Source organism: Onychostruthus taczanowskii, unplaced genomic scaffold (genome assembly GCF_017590055.1).
Source record: "Onychostruthus taczanowskii isolate IOZ18803 unplaced genomic scaffold, ASM1759005v1 scaffold12, whole genome shotgun sequence".
Lineage (NCBI taxonomy): Eukaryota > Metazoa > Chordata > Aves > Passeriformes > Passeridae > Onychostruthus > Onychostruthus taczanowskii.
Window position 1 is genome coordinate 6,479,426 of NW_024498351.1, and position 19,020 is coordinate 6,498,445.

The window sequence follows — 19,020 nt, forward strand, 5'->3', positions numbered from 1 at the left end:
TGAGTGCTGCTGCAGCTGGATCTGCCATTCTGGCTGAGGTCTCCTATTGTCTTGTACAACAGCACTGCATTCTTTGACATAGATTTTCCAAAATTTTCCCATTACGTTTTCTTTCTCTCAGATGTGTTGGATTAGGGATGAATGGCTAGTTCACAGTCCGTCTGAGTGGTTTTAGTTTGTTACTAGTGAGACTACTAAGATGACCGCCTTGGATTCCTCCCTAGTCTCAGGAGTCACTGGAGATCAGAGTGAAATCTAAAGCACAATTAATTTCATCTTCCAAAAAGGTGTCTAACTGGTCAAATGAATCACACCTTAGAACGCTTATTGTGTTCTCTGACTGTAAACAAGGATAGATTTGGACATTGCAGATATTCAAATCAAGAGGAGAAAAAATTCACTTCTTGTGATTCAGAATATTTTCCTTTTATTTTTTCCTATTTTTTTTGCTTTCATGTCTTCACATTTTTATTTCTTTTCCACTGCTTAAGTATAGTGTCTTAATTATTTTAGATGTCTAATCATCTAATCATATCTCTCAGCTTTGTCATGGGCACATGAACAGGCATTGAGTTAAATGCAAGTTTAACAGACTAAACTACCTTTTTTATAATATCTTACAACTTTGTAAGTTTTATGCAACTTACACATATGACAAAACCTTGTTATATTCTGGGGTAGTGTTCTGCAATTTCACCTTCAGAAGATTCAGTTACTGGTTGTACAAAATAGAATCCTGGCCCTTTCTGCTAAGGATTTCCACTATCTCCTGAGTTACTGGAAGACATTTGAATTTACAAAAAGGAACATCTTGGCAGTTTTTCTTGGACAGTACATGTAATAACTTCTGCTTAGATGGGGATGACTTTGTTTTGTCTTTGCTTTTCAAATTCATCTTCACAATTGCAGCTTACATATTTTACTACAGTCTACTAGGGCATTTAAGTTGAAGGTAGAAAGTTAAGTTAGAAATTTAAGTTGAAGAAAATTGCATGGACATTGTGTTTTCTCTGCTTGGCAATTAAGGCATCTACTTAGAGAAAATTATTTTCATTTGAAATTCATGCAATCCATGTTTCATAGCAAATGGCATAAAATCTTCAGGCAATTTAACTTATCAGCTTATTATCCTAGTTCTAAAGTTGTGAGATTTTTTTTTATATTCTTTGCCATGGTTTAATTAAAGCAAGTGATTCTGTAAGAACTCTAGTATAGCACCTATTTAATTTTGTAGTAAAGTTGCTGATCTTATCATATTAAGGTGAAAGGAACTGAAATTATGTTGGGAAGTTTACACTGCCATAAAATTGTAAGATGTAAGACCCCATCCCACTTCCACAGAATTATGTTCCAAGTAGTGCTCCCATTTATTTTAATAATGAAGATCAGAAAGTGGATGAATCTCCAGGAAAACAAAGTGAATCAAGGCAGGGCTAATGCATCCTTCAACTTACAACCATTTTATTTATTATGCAGATGCACACACCTCTGCATGAGTAGGTTATTGGTCTGTCATTTCTTGTTTATGGTAATGAGTTCACTTTGGTTTAGTTCGTCAACTTTACATCAATTTATGAAGCTGTAGATAGTGTTAATGAGCCCCATGAAGGTTATTAGGAGCTGAAAGTGTATGCACAATAAAGCAGTAAGAAATGATTCATGGCCTGCTTGCTTTCATGGCATCTCCAACAGTACTTTTAAAATATTTTGAGATCCTTAGATTAAAGTGGTCTTAATCTAAATTATGACATGTAGATTGCATATATGTGAAGACATGTATGCACTTATAGACATTGATTGATAGGCAAAGCTCCACATAATCCTCATGTGTGATTGAGCTATGAATATTCAGGTCAGTAATTATGCATTAAATATACCTCAATGATGCAATGAATCATAGAATAACTGAATTAGATAGCATTATTACATCTCCGTTCCAAGCTCTTATTTTCTCTGCTACCCTATGTTTCGATGTTTAGTGACAGTGCTGTGTCCAAAGTTTCTCAGAACGCTAGTGTGGCACAATATGTTTCTGTACTGCAAAGAGCAATGTTTAAAGAAGTACTGCTAGTCAGGGTCCTTTCTTCTCCTCATCTCCAAATTCACATGCACCACTTCAGCACTGCTGCTCCAGTAGGAGGAAGTCATAGTGACTCCAGCCAGTCTTTCACTTCATTCAGCTGTTCTGATCCTTTAAATATTTCTGTACAAGTCACTGAGAAAATTTTATTGAGAAGATTGACACCGATCACTGAGCTTACTGATCTTTAAAAAAGAGTTCTACTTTCCTTTTCTTCCTTTTCTAAGGTCTGACAGTTGCATACAAAAATTAATCTCAATTTGGGAGCTTGCTTTCGTTACAATTACAAGAGCCTTCTGCATGACTTGAGCTAACTAATTAAAATTCTCATTAAAGTCTGAGCCATTGAAGCAAAGAGCTAATACATCATTTCTCTCCACTTTACAATTTATATATTTTCAGCATCTAATAGCCTTCACAGGGATCATTCCATTCATTCATATGCCTCTGAGTAGTTATATTCTGGCCCATATTTCCAAAAATGGCTCTTATGTTTGCCCTAATTGTAGAGTTTCAGACTCAAAAAGCCCATCCAACAAAGTCCTCAGTGTATGTGCACATGTGGTTTCAGTTCAGTTAGTTAGTTGAGATGTAAAATTTTCCAGTCACTGAAGATAAATGCTTTTGACCAATTAGCCCCAGTTCCTGATGTATGTGATCACAGGATTCGTCTCTGATGTCTCAGAAGTTGTAAAGCTCCATATATTATGTCAGTTTAGGAACATGGGGCTCTTCCTCACCTATATTGCTCTTTGAGGGGCACCACTTGTTCCAGGCATCTCAGCCTCAAAACTGTTTTCTGTGGTGTTGACAATGTATTACATACATGAAAGTAGCTACCCCTGAGATTTTATATTTAATGGGAAAAAGTTAAATGCATGTATATACAAATACATGCTCTTTGGGTTTGTGTGTATATGTCTGGGAGGAGATGAAGTCTCAAGATCTGTGAATAAATGCTTCTCTATGAGAAGTGTAATCAGAGGAACAACTTCTTATTTTTACAGGCTAGCTCAGGTTAAACACTGAAAATTATTTCTTTTTTTTCCCTTTCACCTGCATGGACTTCCAGCCCTATCTGCAGACAGGACTGTTTCACAGCTGTAAGTGAGAAAAAATGTAACTCACATGGAAAACGTCTGTAAATCCTTAGCTAGGATTTATTGGCACTGTCCCTAACCATTCTGATGAACACTAGATGGATTTTCACAGATGCCCCTCAGAGGGTAAACGAAGGAAAAATTGATTGATTTCAAGTATATCTTGCTGTCCTTCTAGCGTTTAATGGATCACCAAGTGGATTGGAAGATATAGTGAAGCTGAAGACAGTTTTTAATGAACTATTTTCACTTCTTTTCAGTATACCTCTGCTCTGACCTATGATGCTGTTCAAGTGATGACAGAAGCTTTCCGTAATTTGCGTAAACAGAGGATTGAGATCTCCAGAAGAGGAAATGCTGGAGATTGTCTTGCAAATCCAGCAGTACCCTGGGGTCATGGTGTAGAAATAGAAAGGGCATTGAAACAGGTAGCCTCCCTGGAGTGGATGATGGGATGAGTGCATGTGTGAAGTTCTCTATAAATGCTTGAAAATATCTGCTAGTCTCCTAACCTGTCGGGATCTTGCTGGGAATAATGTGGAAGTGAAATCCTCAGGAACCTGGCCAAGATAGTATATTGCATATGAAAATGACTCTTACATTAATGTTTCTGAAATTTCAATAATAATTTGTGGAAATAAAAAACCCATTTTCTGAAAAGAAACAAACTTAATTCTTCTACCACTTGTATCTTCATCTATTATAGGTTCAGGTGGAAGGGCTAACAGGAAATATCAAGTTTGATCAGAACGGAAAGAGAATCAATTTTACCATAAACGTCATGGAACTCAAAAGTACTGGTCCTCGGAAGGTAATTTGAATTGTGTTATAGCATCTTAAAAGGTTTTACCATTCTAAGCAATGGGTTAAGGTAGGTACTGAAACATTCATTAAGGCACGAGTTGTGATAATATTTATTCATAGGTGTATTCTACAGTGGTCTTGCAGAGTGAAGTAAACATATGTAATATTTCTTTCTAACAAATATGAATTATTATTTCTGGTAAGTGCAATGTAAGAGTGTTTTCCTTTCAGTTTTGTGGATTAAACTTTTTTCTTTCTGATCTGAATTGCTAAATGTGAGCCAGCATTTGGAGAAATATGCTTCTGAATGACAAAAGCTAGATACAGCTTTTTAGTGATGTTTTTATAAATGTGTTTGTGTTTCTGCTCTAATTTCAAATCTTTCAGGGAAAAACAGTTTCTCATGTTTTGCTAATCTGGAGTATTTCAATTTTACAGTGTGTGATGTTTATACTAAAACCTGTTAATATGTGAATAAAAATGGTATACCTGTTCTAGACAAAGTAATGTAAAAAATTTCATTAGTTCAATCTTTTTAGTGTTTGTTGTGGTCTCTCACTACATAAATAGATATGCTTGCAGTGGTAAATCCATAGGTTAAATAGTTCTCTGTGAGCACAAATCAAGGGCACAGTAATAACATGCTTTACCTTTTCCAGAAAGGTTCATATTCACTAGTGTCTGTGCATCCTATACACTCTCTTTAGATTGGATATTGGAGTGAAGTGGACAAAATGGTTGTGAATCCTCTTGATGGCCCTCTTGGAAATGAATCTTCAGGACTAGAGAATAAGACTATTATTGTCACCACTATTTTGGTAATTAACCTCCTATTTTGTCAGAAGACAAGTCTGTCCGACAATGATTTGTTTCTCGACATTATGTTAGTTTCAATGTACTGTCTTTTTATTATTTAAGGTTGTGAGCTGTTACTTATTGTGATACATAATAAAACCTAAAAATTAGGGAATTATATGGGATTCAGCATGCAGTTTTGATTTGTAGAGGATGAATGTCTTTGATTGAACATCCTAGAAAATTATGGTTTTTAAAACTGAAAATGGAAATTAAATACCTGCTTTCAAAGGAGAGGAACTTCCTGAGAGGCAGAGAATTTAGAGAATAGATTTTAGAGAATAGCTTTTGACAAACAGCAAAGAGACTGGTTCTTATGCTTCAGGATTGTAGCTGCTATGGATTGGTAAAGTGTAAAGTTAAACATTAAATATTTTATTCTGGTTGTTTAGAAAATTAAATTGTATATTATTATAGACGAGCATTTTTCTGTAAATTGCACAGCTTGTTTATCAGTTTGAATGACACATAGGTTAGCACATAAATTTCTCTGGATGCAAGGACAGTCCTGTAGCAACTGAGCAAAGAGGAAATACATTAATCCAATTTATGAATCATCACCAATTTTGCTGATGATAGAAATTTAGTGCATAGTTATAGATATCTTACCTGTTGTTTGTATAGCAATTTAATAAAAATATAGCCTTGAGAGTCTCAAGTGTTTTTTCAAGGAGAGATGTGGTTGTGAAATAGAAAATAATTTTCTTGTATAAGACAGCAACAAAAGCAACTAAATACCTTTGCCTTCTTCCATTCAAACTGTATGAGAGAAAGAAACTGATTTTGGAATTTACTCTTTCTTCTCTGAATGCGTAACTCCTGTTAACAATCATGGTCATTATTAACATACTTCTGGGAATCACTGTGCCTGTAAGTACTCATTGTGTATGACTGGAGAATGCAGCTTTTAAATGTGTTAAAGACACGTGCCATTCATAATTGACAGCTAATGTCTACGTAGCATGTATGATTCAGATGGTATCTGCTCTCTTTTTTCCCATGTAAAAGGGAGCATACCAATCTGTGAAGTGTACAACAGGTGCACCTGTCTCTGTCAAGTAGCTAAGGCGAGTTCTTTCTGTGCAGGAGTCCCCATATGTCATGATGAAGAAAAATCACGAAATGCTTGAAGGAAATGATCGATATGAGGGCTACTGTGTGGACTTAGCTACAGAAATTGCTAAGCACTGTGGATTCAAATATAAGCTCACAATTGTTGGGGATGGCAAGTATGGGGCAAGGGATGCAGACACGAAAATCTGGAATGGGATGGTTGGAGAACTTGTTTATGGGGTAAGAAAGTTTTCTATAATAAAGCTATTAGAGATGACTAATGGAAGGAGTGGGATTTGGTTTCATTTTCTCTGTAGAATGTAGGAAAGTTACCTAATTAATTTTATAGGAATGAATTACTTTTAATGGCATGAAAAATTTTGAAAATAAAACATTAAATTACATTTCAAATGCAAATGAATCTGGGGGAACATGAACGCATATTTCATCCTTCTGACCAGGTGAAAAGCAAAGTACTTTGTTAAACTTTTAAATGCCATATGCTGTTAAAAGGGCATATATAAAAACAAAATCTTGGAATACACCAACCATATGGCTCTATGTATTTCAGTATGAGTTCAACTAAAAATTTCTGAAATTCTCCACAGGATGTTCTCAGTGAAACAAATGCCTCTGCTGTCCTATTTTCTATTTGTGAAATGCCATAGAAACGAAACCATTTTTTGCTCTGTTCATTGCATTAGCTATTATTTGCTTTTTCTCTTCCTTTACAGAAAGCCGATATTGCAATTGCTCCATTAACTATAACATTGGTGAGAGAAGAGGTGATTGACTTCTCAAAGCCCTTTATGAGCCTGGGGATATCAATAATGATCAAGAAGCCTCAGAAGTCCAAGCCAGGAGTGTTTTCATTTCTTGATCCGTTAGCATATGAAATCTGGATGTGCATTGTTTTTGCCTACATTGGGGTCAGTGTAGTTTTATTCCTGGTCAGCAGATTTAGCCCATACGAGTGGCACACTGAGGAATTTGAAGATGGAAGAGAAACGCAAACTAATGAATCAACTAATGAATTTGGGATATTTAATAGTCTCTGGTTTTCCCTGGGTGCCTTTATGCAGCAAGGATGCGATATTTCGCCAAGGTTGGTTACTCACTCATTTCAACTTTGTGCATTTTTGGTCTCAGCCATCTCAGCCAGAAGAGGTTCGTGGTGCATATATTTTCATTCTTGGAGAGAAATTAATTGCAATGATTTTTTCCTCCCTAAAGTCACAGAAGTCCTTGAAGTGAAAGCACTTGTCTGTGACCTAGGGTCAGGATATAGTTGATCGACTTTGCCTTAGTGTCGATCATAAATCTGCCAAGTGAAGTTATATACACCATGCAGAGACTGTAAAATGCATAAGGTTCACATCATTCCATGCCTTCTTGGAGGGGTACCGTGTTTTTGCTGCATATTCCCATTTTACAGTTGACAGTGCATATGGTTCACCACAACTGTAATGGGAAAAAAGGATAACATACTAGTCACGAACTACAGAGGCAGCACTTTCCCTCTAAAACTCACTGCATATCATAACATGGTTATTAACACACTCTTATTCCCCAAGAGAGCCTTGAACTTAAGTAAAAAGTCCTGTGATGGCTCTAATTTCCTGTGGATAGTTGCAAAACACTATTTTTTTCCATGGCCTAGTTTTAGAAAAGTCACAAAGGAAGTTATGAAAATGAATCTGGAGGTCCAGTTTATGAGTGCTTAATTCCTCATGGATTTTCTTCTACTTTATTAGGGACAACTGTAAAGAACTTAAGTTAATTCCTTTGGAGTTCATTAAATATTCTGTTTTGCTTGTGCACAAGTGGTTCTAGCCTTGATTCAGCGAAGTGATGAGTAGGTAGGTAAATTGCTGCTTGAAGGAAATATAGTAGCAATTTAAATAGGGCAGCCGAGTTTAAGGAAATCAAACCAGAGGACTTAGCTAAAACTGCTTATTAGAATTACCTTTCTTAATGTAAAAGATCCTCAAATAAGACAGGGTCAGTTTCTAGTGAGTCTAGTGGCTGGTGGTCAAAATAAATCAAACCAAGGGAGCATTTCTTAGATATTAAGTCATGCATCCCAAAAGGCAACAGCAGGTTTTCAAGTTGTTCTACCACAGAAATAACAGCACTTATTGTGTGAGAACTTCATCAATTCTCCGTAAAGGCTGCTGTGTCACAGTGGGACATGCCAGCCTTTATGGTGAAAGATGCCATGGATTTGGCACCTAACCCAGTAAGAATTGTATACAAGAGACAAGGCAGTGGAGAGGGTGAATTGCTGCAGATCATGAGAAGTTGTGTTGATTTCACTCCTGTGGGGTTTTTTTATTGATTATACACTTCACAGTTGGAGTTGCCTGCTAAGTCACAAAATTATAAAAAATAATTTCGTATATTAGTACAAAATTATTTTTATTGAATCAAAGCTGCAGTAGAATTATGATCTTTTTCTTGTTATCATTATTATTTTACTATATTTTACTATTTATGAAAGCACAATGATTGTTTTATATGGTTTGATAGGTATTGAAAGGTAGTGTAAGAATACAGATAGCAAATGGTCATCAGAAAAGGTTCATGAAACTCAATTTTGGATATTCAATATTTAACTTCAGTGAAGCATTTAAATTTATTTTGTTGAAACCATAATTTCGAGGAAGGTGGTTAATTTGTATATTATCTGTTTATTCTAAAAATATAATTAATATAATTGTTATTAATATTAAATATTAAAATACTGAAATATTAAATATTAAAATAAAAATAAGTATAATATTTCTTATATTATATTATATTATATGTATTGGCTCTGGAATAGAATAGTGGTGCTGAGTAAGACTGGACCACCTGGAAATGGTCTGTAGAAACACTCCCAATGTTGCCTCATGGGTAACATAGGAACAAAATAGTACAATGATATATTATGTGATAATCATAACTTAGAGCAAAGCTTTTCCCGTCTTTTCTGAGACATGACTGTGCTCTCAATTCTGCCAGATAATGCTATTCTAAGCACAAAAGGTGGTGCACAAATTTATGTAATTGTGCACAGAAATTTTTGTTATAGTACTTAAAGGTCTAGTAAATTAGATGCTTCTAAAGTATGGGTTCATGCTAGCACATTTTAGAAACTGTTCAAAATGTACATAAAAAAGAAACTACTCATTTAACTGTGAGAGACTGCCTGGGGAAATTTTGAACAAAAATGACACCCCAAATAATTTTACTTGCAAAATGCCATGTGGGAGCATGATTTCTGTATTGGTATTGAGTTTATTCTTTTTTCACAAAGTCAGTGGCAACTTTGCTCACAGATCATGGGCATTTGAAAATTATTGTCATTTGTAGAGGGCATCATCAATACAATACAAAGTACCCTAGTTATTAAATACACACTGACAGATTTTACCTTGCAAATACACAATATAAAATATTCAGTATACCTTATAACTCAATATTTTGCTTGTAGAATTATTTTATATTCCAATTACCCCCTTTTCAAAATAAGGACATGATGTTTTTTTCAAAAGTGACAGTAAGCATTTTTGCAGAATACAGCTCACTTTAGAATGAGCTCGATATAATTTTTTTTCTATGGTCCTTTGAATAATGTATTTTGGGCCTTATCTGACTTGATTTTCATGCAGTAGAGTGAATTATTGAGTCTGTTGTGACATGGAATAAATCTTTTGATGTCAGAATTATGACAGAGATTTTATGCGATAGCAATTAGAAAAAAATTATTTGTCCAGAGTTTGTTCTATTTAATTTTGTTCCTAGCTTGGTAAATCCACTTTGCATAACTATAATTTTTAAATGTACATATGTCTATATATAGTTATATCTATATATATTCTATGTCACAATTAGTTTGTGTTCTCATTCACAGTACAGTAGGCTGGGTGAGTGATTCCTAATTTGTTTACTTAGTAAATAGAGGAGACACACCAAGACATACCTAAGCTACTGCAGTGCCCTAGAACTAGACTGTTAACTACATGCACATTTCTTCAAAATAATTAAACATATCTCCGAAGATTATGTACTGCTTCCTATAATGTCTTGTTTGGAAATAAAGTGGTAATTAATTTCAAACTTTAAAGGATCATGAAGAAAAAAAAAATCCAAGTTTGACAATAATGTTGTGCCAATATTTCTCTTATGTTAGTTTTCTATTCTTGAAAATTACTGAGTTGAGTTGTGTGCTTTATGCTGTTTTATATGTTTTCTTGAGTTCTCTTTTCTTCTTTCTTCTTGAGCAGGAGAAGCAAAACACAGATCCATAAGAGCCCACCTGCTGCTGTTATAAACATCAGATTATCATTATTTCTTAAAATACTTTCTTCACTATTTTTCTGTATTATCACTGATTGTTTCATGTCCAGTCCTCAGTTTGTTAAATGCTTGTATCTTTCAAAAGTCATGTGCACTTTTTATACTATAGATATTCCCTGGGCAAGCTTTTCTTGCAAATAATGCTATGTGTTTCTCAGTACAGAGTGTGCACAGCAGCATAAGCCATTGTTTTGTGGCAATCAGTCTTTGTCTGAATGTCTTATGAAAACAATCAAGGCCCTTGATTTTAAAGTGCATTCTGATAAATCCGATGATTTTGTTTGATCCTCATCGTAATGTCACACAAAATCACTTCAGAGGGAACAAAAAGTTTGTGTTAAATATAGCACATTATGATGGAAGCAGTTTCCTTCAAGGGTTGTCAAAACTTTGAAGAACTGGATCACTAAGTTCTTCCAGAAGTAAACTCTGGAGTCCTGATTTCAGCAGAGTCCCAGGAGATCCAGTGGAGAATGCCTTGATTTCCCATCTGATGCGTGTGCAGAGCTGAACTCTGAGATAGCCTGAAATGCTTCCCTGTATTATAATGCACCATTTGCATAAAACTGATAACGTGTTCCTTTTTGGGATTTCCATTTCACTTTACAAATCCATTTCATACTTGTTACTAGATCCCTGTCGGGGCGCATTGTTGGAGGTGTGTGGTGGTTCTTTACCCTCATCATAATCTCCTCCTACACGGCTAACTTAGCTGCCTTCCTGACGGTTGAGAGGATGGTGTCTCCCATTGAAAGTGCTGAGGATCTTTCCAAGCAAACAGAAATTGCTTATGGGACATTAGATTCTGGCTCCACTAAAGAGTTTTTTAGGGTAAGAATCTCTACTTTTTAGATTTTTTTTTAAGATTGTTTTAAGTAGGTCTTCACTCACATAAATGTGTTTTCCCTTGGCTTTATTAAAAGATTGCTATGCAAGTGTGATTTACACAGCTCAACTCACAAATATAAGTGTTCCTGTTTATTTGTAATTGTTACATTTTATTTTTTATATACAAATGTAAGGGTCTTGATATAAATATGCAAAGCAAAATTACCTAAAAACATACTCCACTATGCAGTGGAAAAACAAGGTATGTTTGAAGAAGGAAGTTGCTGTCATTTATCTGTTTAATAGCTCTGCTATATTTTTGGTACCCATACAGTGAATAAGAACATGGGAAAGGTGTACATTCATGTCTTAATAAGTATTCTACATGATTTTTCAAGCTTGTCGATGGGGAATGGGATATAATCCTTCTGGCTGCTGTAGAATATATATGGCTGCTTTTGAAAACAGTTCTTACTTGTATTTGCATTACATTAATGCCTTGGAAAACTGTCAGTCCTCACCCTCTACCTCTGGGTATTGCAGTTTTAAAAATACATGAAACTTTCAGTGTGTGAGTCTTAGGCTGCCCTTGAGACATCAGCTAGCCTGGTGAAATCCATCCAGCAAAGGAGTGAAAGACTAAGGCTGCTGACAAAAAAACCCAGAGCAGCCTCGCCTTGTCTGCGTGCTCTGTGTGTCTCTTACTCTACGTAGAAAGTGCATCTGAAGTACTAAAATAGGAAGAGACTTCTGTTTTCATAGAGTTTAGTTCATGATGTTACATTTAACAAATATATTTTAAAATAGTTATAATTAATTCATTTACATTTTAAGCATACACTGACGTGAAAATGAAATGAAACAGGTTCTCACAGATATTCTTATATACTGTATAATTAGAGCAGTTACTGCTAGATTATGGTCTTCACTGGATTCTGTAATACATACTTAACTGGTAATGGACCAAATGGGAATCATACTTGTCTCAACTGTAGAAATTTTCTGATTCTGAAGGTAAGTTCAGTAATAATACCTGCTGCTGATTGCATTTCGGTGGGCTAAACCAAAACTAAAATCATGTGTACAAGCTGGTAAAAATGAAATTGGGTTTGTGCTAAGGTTATGTAGAAGCATTTAGAAGTATACAGGTATGTTTCTGGTTTTGTGAACCTAAACCTTTTAGAACATGTCTTTACTTGGTATTGAATGTGAATTAACATTAGGTCTCTTCTTCTGAGTAGTTAATCTTTCGAGATTTTGAAGTTTCTTTTTTAACCAAAAAAATATTTGTATGTGCATGCATTAGTATCTAGTTGTACTCCTAGCACATATGTACATATCTCCACTTTTATACAGCTAGTGTTCCTGGCAATTGCTTGAGGATTAAAAGCTTACTTTTGTAAAAAATAGGTAGAGGCTTTGTGAGGGCATATTCTTCATCTTTGGTTAAGTTATCTTTGGCTGTGCACAAACAAAATTCTAATCATCTTTGGAGTTTTCTACTCAGCAATTTCTGTCACAATTTGGTACAATATGTGCAAAACAACTTCTTAGCCTGGTGCATCTATCTACTGTTTGCTAAAAACCCCTTAAACTTGACCAGTTACTTTTGAAGAAATAACAACTATCAGAATTTCTTTTTAAAAGGCCTGAAACTCAAGTTCCCAGAATGATACCTCTGCTGAAGACAATGTCAAAGGAATCTCTAGCACTAAGGAGACTAAAATTTCACCCAGAGTATATCTGTATTCTGACTGGATTGGACTGGATGTGTGATTTTTATATGACCTGAAATTAGGATTCAAATTCTTTGACTAGCTGAAAACAATTTGAGTATATATTTAGCAGCAAGCTAAAATGGTCTGGCTTCTTCTCTGTCACTCTCGGAAATTAAAAAAACATATGGGGTTTTTCAGGCAGTCTTTTTTCAGGAAGTGGTGTTATTTACAAATTTGTTTTCTATAGACGAAATGTATACTGAATCTTTCCTAGTACAGCTCTAATTCCTGGGGCAGCACAAAATAAGGGGTAGTTGGGTACTGGGGATGGGAACGGTATGCTGAATTATCTTTGCTACTAAAACATGTTTTGTGATAATATATTACACAATTGAAGGAGAGATGTTTTGCAGTATTTTTCAAAAAAGAATTCTCAGCAATTGCCTAGATGGTAAAAGCTAGCTGAAAAAATCCTCTTCTGATTAGTTGAATATAAATGTATGCAATGCTAATGGAAAGAGGTGAGATGAAGCCTTTTTCTAGCTCCTGTGAGTGCTCATCACATATCCAGCAGACAGTAGGCATATAAGCTAGTCCATATCACGTGGGGATAGCATCCTTGCCATTCATGAGAAAAGGATGTGTTGCCTTTGCACTTTACCCCAATTTAGGTAGGCTCCCTAGCTTTAAAGGTAGCATGGACCAGTAGGAGATATTCTTGCCAGCAGTGCACAGGGCATCAGTTGGCACTGCATCAAGAAACATAACTAAGAAAAAGGAATAAAAAAGCATAGTGCTGCTTTAAGATGAGAAGAAGAAGCTTGGTACATCCTACATAGGAAATACCAGTACAAAAATAATGGATTTTTTAACATTTTTAAAAGAAAAAAAAAGTGACAAAAACTATTGACATAAACATCAGCAAGATACTATTACTTGTTAGTAATAATCTCATAGATAATTTTGTAGCTATAAGTCTACAGAGACGGAATTTTTTTCTTTAATGGCACATCTGTCAGGTCTCTGTAAATACCGGAATGTGTAGTAGTTTTCCTTGGGAGATCTCAGAGTTGGCACTAGCAGAATCGTAAGTACGACCCAAGTCTAAAGAGCTCTGTTCCCCTGAGTTGGGATATTTACCACTTCTGATATTTGCTAATGCTTCTACTTTATAGATAGTCCTTGTACAGTTCTTAGTGCAATTGAAAGCCTAAACAAAGCTATATATTGCATTGCTTTTACATTTTCTTTCGGGTTATGGGCAAAACAACAATGTGTGGCCGTGGTTTCCCAAAATGCTTAATTTCTCTCAAATCAGTAGAGGATTGTAGTGGTGAGAATGGAAGTCTGCAAGCACCACTGGGAAGACTCAGGAGTTTTTTCAGTTGTTCTTGTGCAATTGCATCATCATCTCTGTAATTACTGGGACACAGGTACTATTTGATGGAGAGGTAAATGGTGGGCAGTGAAACGTCGTCACTCTGGTATGTCCTGGTCACTCTGGCACTGTCCACAGTCACCTGTCCTTGTCTTCGGTGATTTCCCAGCTGGTACGTGCATTAGCCAGGGCACTTAGCTGAACTTGGAAGGGGAGAGAAGTCACTAACCCAACAAGGCAGTCTGCTGCTCACCTGCCACTGCAGAAGCTAATTTTAAAGCATTGTCTGTATGCGTTAACTCCTGAAGTTGCCTCACTTACTTTCGTGGGCTACGGCGCTGGAAGAAAGAATCCAAGTAAGTATGCAAGCATTCACTGGAACATTTCCGTGCTTTTCACCTGCTTGAAGGCATAATGAAAATTAATACCAAAATGACACAACGAGAACAAAAGTTAATTATTTTTATGGTTCAGTCATATTTTTGCTATATGCCTAGCTCTGTTCATTAAAGATATGTACAAATTGGGTAGACAAATGAAATCAATCATCCTACCTCTTTTTCCGTTCCAGAAGATGAATTGTAACTAGTCCTATAAGTAAGGTAATTAAGCATCTTGGAAAAAAAATGATGTGCAGAGCAATATCTAGATTAATTTACTGTCTCTCTGCATTAGTTTTTATTTAAAATATCTTCATATGTACCTATTTTTCAACCAGCAGTGTGACATGGACAGACCAATCTGTTTCATTGTAATAGTTCTGGTGGCCTTTAAGAATAGATCCTCTGCCAAAATGGAAGCAGCAGAACTGCTCCATAACAAAGAAGCAGACTTTACCTTTCACTGAGAAAACTCTTCAAGAGTTGCTTATTCTTGCTGAAGAGGCAAGAGTTTACAGAATGCAAAGGTGGGCATTGGAAACATGCTGGAAGGATGACAATTCTTATAATCTTGTAGAGAATTCCTCTCACACAGTGGAAGGCCAGAAACAAACGTAAGAGCTGACAAGACCTCTTGAGTCATTTCTCCTGCAAAAGTGTTGTCTGTTGGGAGGCAAAGAAAATTTTGCCTGAAAGAAAATATCAATGTCTTTCTGAGTTATCTTCAGCAAACTCCAGTGCCTCTACTTTTATAAGTATTTTTAAATATTTTTTAATTTGTAAAAGTATTTATGTTAGCAATTGCATTACAAGAGGGGATGCAAAAAAACCAAAAAAAGCATACTGAAATTTCTAAAAGAATAAAATACCAAAACCACAGGAAATCTTTGGTGAGAAGAAACATGTTTTTTTTGTTGTTGTTGTTGTTTTATTTTATTAAATTGAAGTAAAAGGCTATGAATCATACCTCAGCCTGAAATTTTAAAGTGTGAGATGTAGAAGAATTATAGAACATATATTTCCAGAGTTTCATTTTGACTAGCTCCACAGAAGCCTCTGAGAGGTGAAGGAGTTGAAAGATTCAGCCATGAAATATCCTGTAATATTTACCATGGACTCTGGTTGACACCTGAAGAGGCAGAGAGGGTGTAGGACTGGTACTTCATGGATCTGCAAAGCAGATGTGGCTGGAGAGTGTGGGTTTGGCTCTTTAGTTTGACAGGAGAAACAGGTCCATAGCTAAAATAGTGAGAGTCAGATCTGAGCACTGAGTTAGTGCATGGACTGCCATTGCACCCAATAGTATATTAATGAAGATATGCTTGTACTTTTCTGTGATAGATTGGGTTCAAGTGATTAATTTTCACTTGTCTCTTGTTTTTTGAGGTCCTTACATCTGCAGAACGCAGAAGAATTGATTTAGGCCATTTTGAAAGTTATTTTAAAAGAAAGAATGCAGTAATCAGTACTTTATTTTTCCCTCAAAACATCTCTTTTTGTTATTTTTCAGGGGTTTTTTTTCCTCTTTCCACATTACGCTTGCTATGATTAGAAACATCTTTTATTTTCCAGACTATATGTATTTATAACTAGTTTATTCTAAATTTTTACGGTATTTTATAATTATTATGTAGATTTTTTTTTCTTCTCAGTGTTTGTTTTCTTGATGTATTAATCCTGAAGGAGCAGAAGTGTACTTTCTTTGCCATCCAAGATCTTAGTTTGCTTTGTAGAAAGGCATTGATATTTCTTCATCTTTTCTGGAAATAATTTTCTCCCAATTCTGTCACACAGTTTCTGGTAACCACTTTGATCATAGTGACAGATCTGTGTTTCTTTTGTTTTTTGCCAATTGATGGTTTCCAACTTTATGCAGATTTTCTTATTGCTCCTAAATTGTTGGATAATGCTTTTGAACTAGGAAGTTCCATTTCTATCATTCTAGTGATCAGAATTTTCCACTTCTCATATATAATAAATAAATAAATAATTTTTCCACAGTCATCTCAATATCCTTTCCTACTAGTCATTTCTGTCTTTCACTTTAAAATGTCATCTGGAGCTGTGCATGCTGTACGGTATTTACACCAAAAGAGCAGTAGTCTGAATGCTTTCTCATTCCTCAGTCCAGGCAGTATGTTTATAGTTCTAGACTACAAGAACAGCATTTGCAGTTCTCCACAGATTTGCGACAGCTTGAGAAAGCACTTTTGTGTTTTGGGATTTAGTTTATTCCCCCTCCCCCAGTATGGGTGCAATGAGCTCTTTTTCAAAATTGTAGAAATTAGTTTTTTGTGACGTTTATCTGAGTTTTTAAAGAAATGACATTGAAGTGATCTTTTGATTTTATGCTGAATGATGGGAAGGAATTTCAATTCTGAGGAAACTGAAATTAGTAAGTCTCAAAGGAGGAGTAATTTCAGCAGTTATTTTAATGGAAGTGAAATTATTTGGGAACATACCTTTGTAAGAACAGCCTTGGTCACTTAACTCCTTAAACCACATGGAGAATATGATGATTATATAAGGTCATAACCCTGCACATTTCTGGAGAAAATTATTTTAGGTAAACTTTTGAGGACTTAATTAATGAAGTAGAATGTTTTAGATTTTTTATTAGTAAGACCTAATATATTACGGATATTTTTGGAAGCTCAATTAAGTAATGGAAACTGAAATGCCATAAAACTTCATCTTAAGAAGATTTAACTAATTTTTACCATTACTGAATAAATATATCCATATCTTACAAAATTTAGATCTTATATTTATTTGAACTTACCTTAAGTATTCACTCAGTATAAACATGGTGTTTTAAAGTACTTAATCTTCAGCTAATTAAATGAAAAAAAAAAAAGTTATTTTCTGTGGGTTTTTTGACCTATTAATATTTGATTTACTGACTAAATTGACACGTTTTGGCTTTCATTACACTTTCTGGCTACTGGTGACATTACGACTTCCCGTCCTTTTATTCAGTATGGAAGGTCAGCAAGATGGTTTCACAAATCATGTTTGAGAATTGGAGATCTGCTCCCAGAGTAAATCATCATCTAGTAGAATGTTAGTAGTTTGTGGAGCTATTTCTGTCAAAGACATACTAATTACAGCACCCCAGTTTTAAGAATAATAGGTCTTTGAATGTCAAAATAGAAAAGTTATCTGATGACCCACAAAATAAAGTTGATAAAGCTTTGCATAATTTAATTTCCTAATTAGTTTCTTAATGGAGGTAGTATTCTACATTGGAATTGGATGTGTACTCTGTAATAATAATGATAAAATAAACTAAAATAAATTTTAGTTATAATATTAAAGTTATCCCAATATATTGTAATTATGTGTGGAATAATTATTAATATTTATTAATCTATATTAATTCTATACTTATAATTTTACAGTTTAATGAATTTTCTATTGTCGTTGATATTATTTTCATAGTTAAAATGCACAGCGGCAACATGATTCTTCTAAAAAAAAGCATCAGTTCCTGGGACATTTTTGTATCAGTGTATGGCTGTAGAAGTCATTAGTAATGGGACAAAAAATGTTCATTGTGAGTATTAGGGTCTTGTACTACCGTGTTGGTGTTGATTACAATACCAAAATTAAAATTAGCTTCTAACATTTCATGCATACACTGAGTGTCACCTTGCAATAGCAATCAGCCACAGTAATTAAGAGCAATGCAGGTCATTTCCATCCTCTTGCATTCTTGTAGTCACTGTGGCAGTCTAGAGTGTTTCTGTAATTTGTACTGCATTTGTAGTGTGGAAGCCCAACTTGCACACAGGGCATCCTGTGTGTACACAGAATGCTAGATGGCCTCTTAACACTGACATATATCTACATCTACAGCTCTGCCTTTCAAATAAATGCAAATTCTGAAAATAATGAAGGAATACACAGTTCTGAAAAGTCATTGTATTACTAAGTATATTGTGTAGCAATATAAAAAAATCTAGAAGTCACCCGTATTCCCTACAGAGTGGCTCACTGCTCTTATTTTTTAGGAATCTAGACAAAGCCAAGGACTAGGTAGGGATCCAGACTCAGAACTGTATGAATTCCAGTGTGAAACTTTTCAGTGTTCCTGGCTGCAGAGGACTGCACGGTCATGGCCAGCCCTGAGTCTCCTTATCTGGTGACATTCTTACGGAATGTCTTACAGATTTTCAGTTTCATGATTGATGGGTCAGATATTCCTACCTTCATCCCTACAGCAAGGACCCTGTGAGCCATCTAGTGGGAGGTTTCTTCTTAACACTTGACCCTTTGGGAAACCTGTTCCTTGCAACCTTTTTCTGCTCATCTACCCAGCTGATAGTACACAGAATTTTGTGAACTGCCTCTTCAAAAATGGTGTGATCAATTTTTTAGGATTCTTCCAGTTTTTAGGGTCATATGTCTGGGAATCTTTTGGGTTGGAAAAATGCAATATGGTAGATGTTCCAAGAATCTGAGAAACTCACTGTGCCTTCAG

General features: G+C 35.2%; 1 protein-coding gene across 5 annotated transcripts in view; it reads left to right on the forward strand.

Moving 5' to 3' along the window:
- The window catches only part of GRIA2 (glutamate ionotropic receptor AMPA type subunit 2), an 86,898-nt gene that overhangs the window by 62,274 nt on the left and 5,604 nt on the right, over positions 1-19,020 (forward strand). For all 5 annotated transcript variants that reach the window (XM_041428011.1, XM_041428009.1, XM_041428010.1 and 2 more), the window contains exons 7-12: positions 3,441-3,608; positions 3,887-3,991; positions 4,692-4,802; positions 5,926-6,132; positions 6,627-6,997; positions 10,866-11,064. In XM_041428011.1, coding sequence (XP_041283945.1) covers positions 3,441-3,608; positions 3,887-3,991; positions 4,692-4,802; positions 5,926-6,132; positions 6,627-6,997; positions 10,866-11,064 — 1,161 coding nt within the window. The remainder of the gene's footprint in view (positions 1-3,440; positions 3,609-3,886; positions 3,992-4,691; positions 4,803-5,925; positions 6,133-6,626; positions 6,998-10,865; positions 11,065-19,020) is intronic.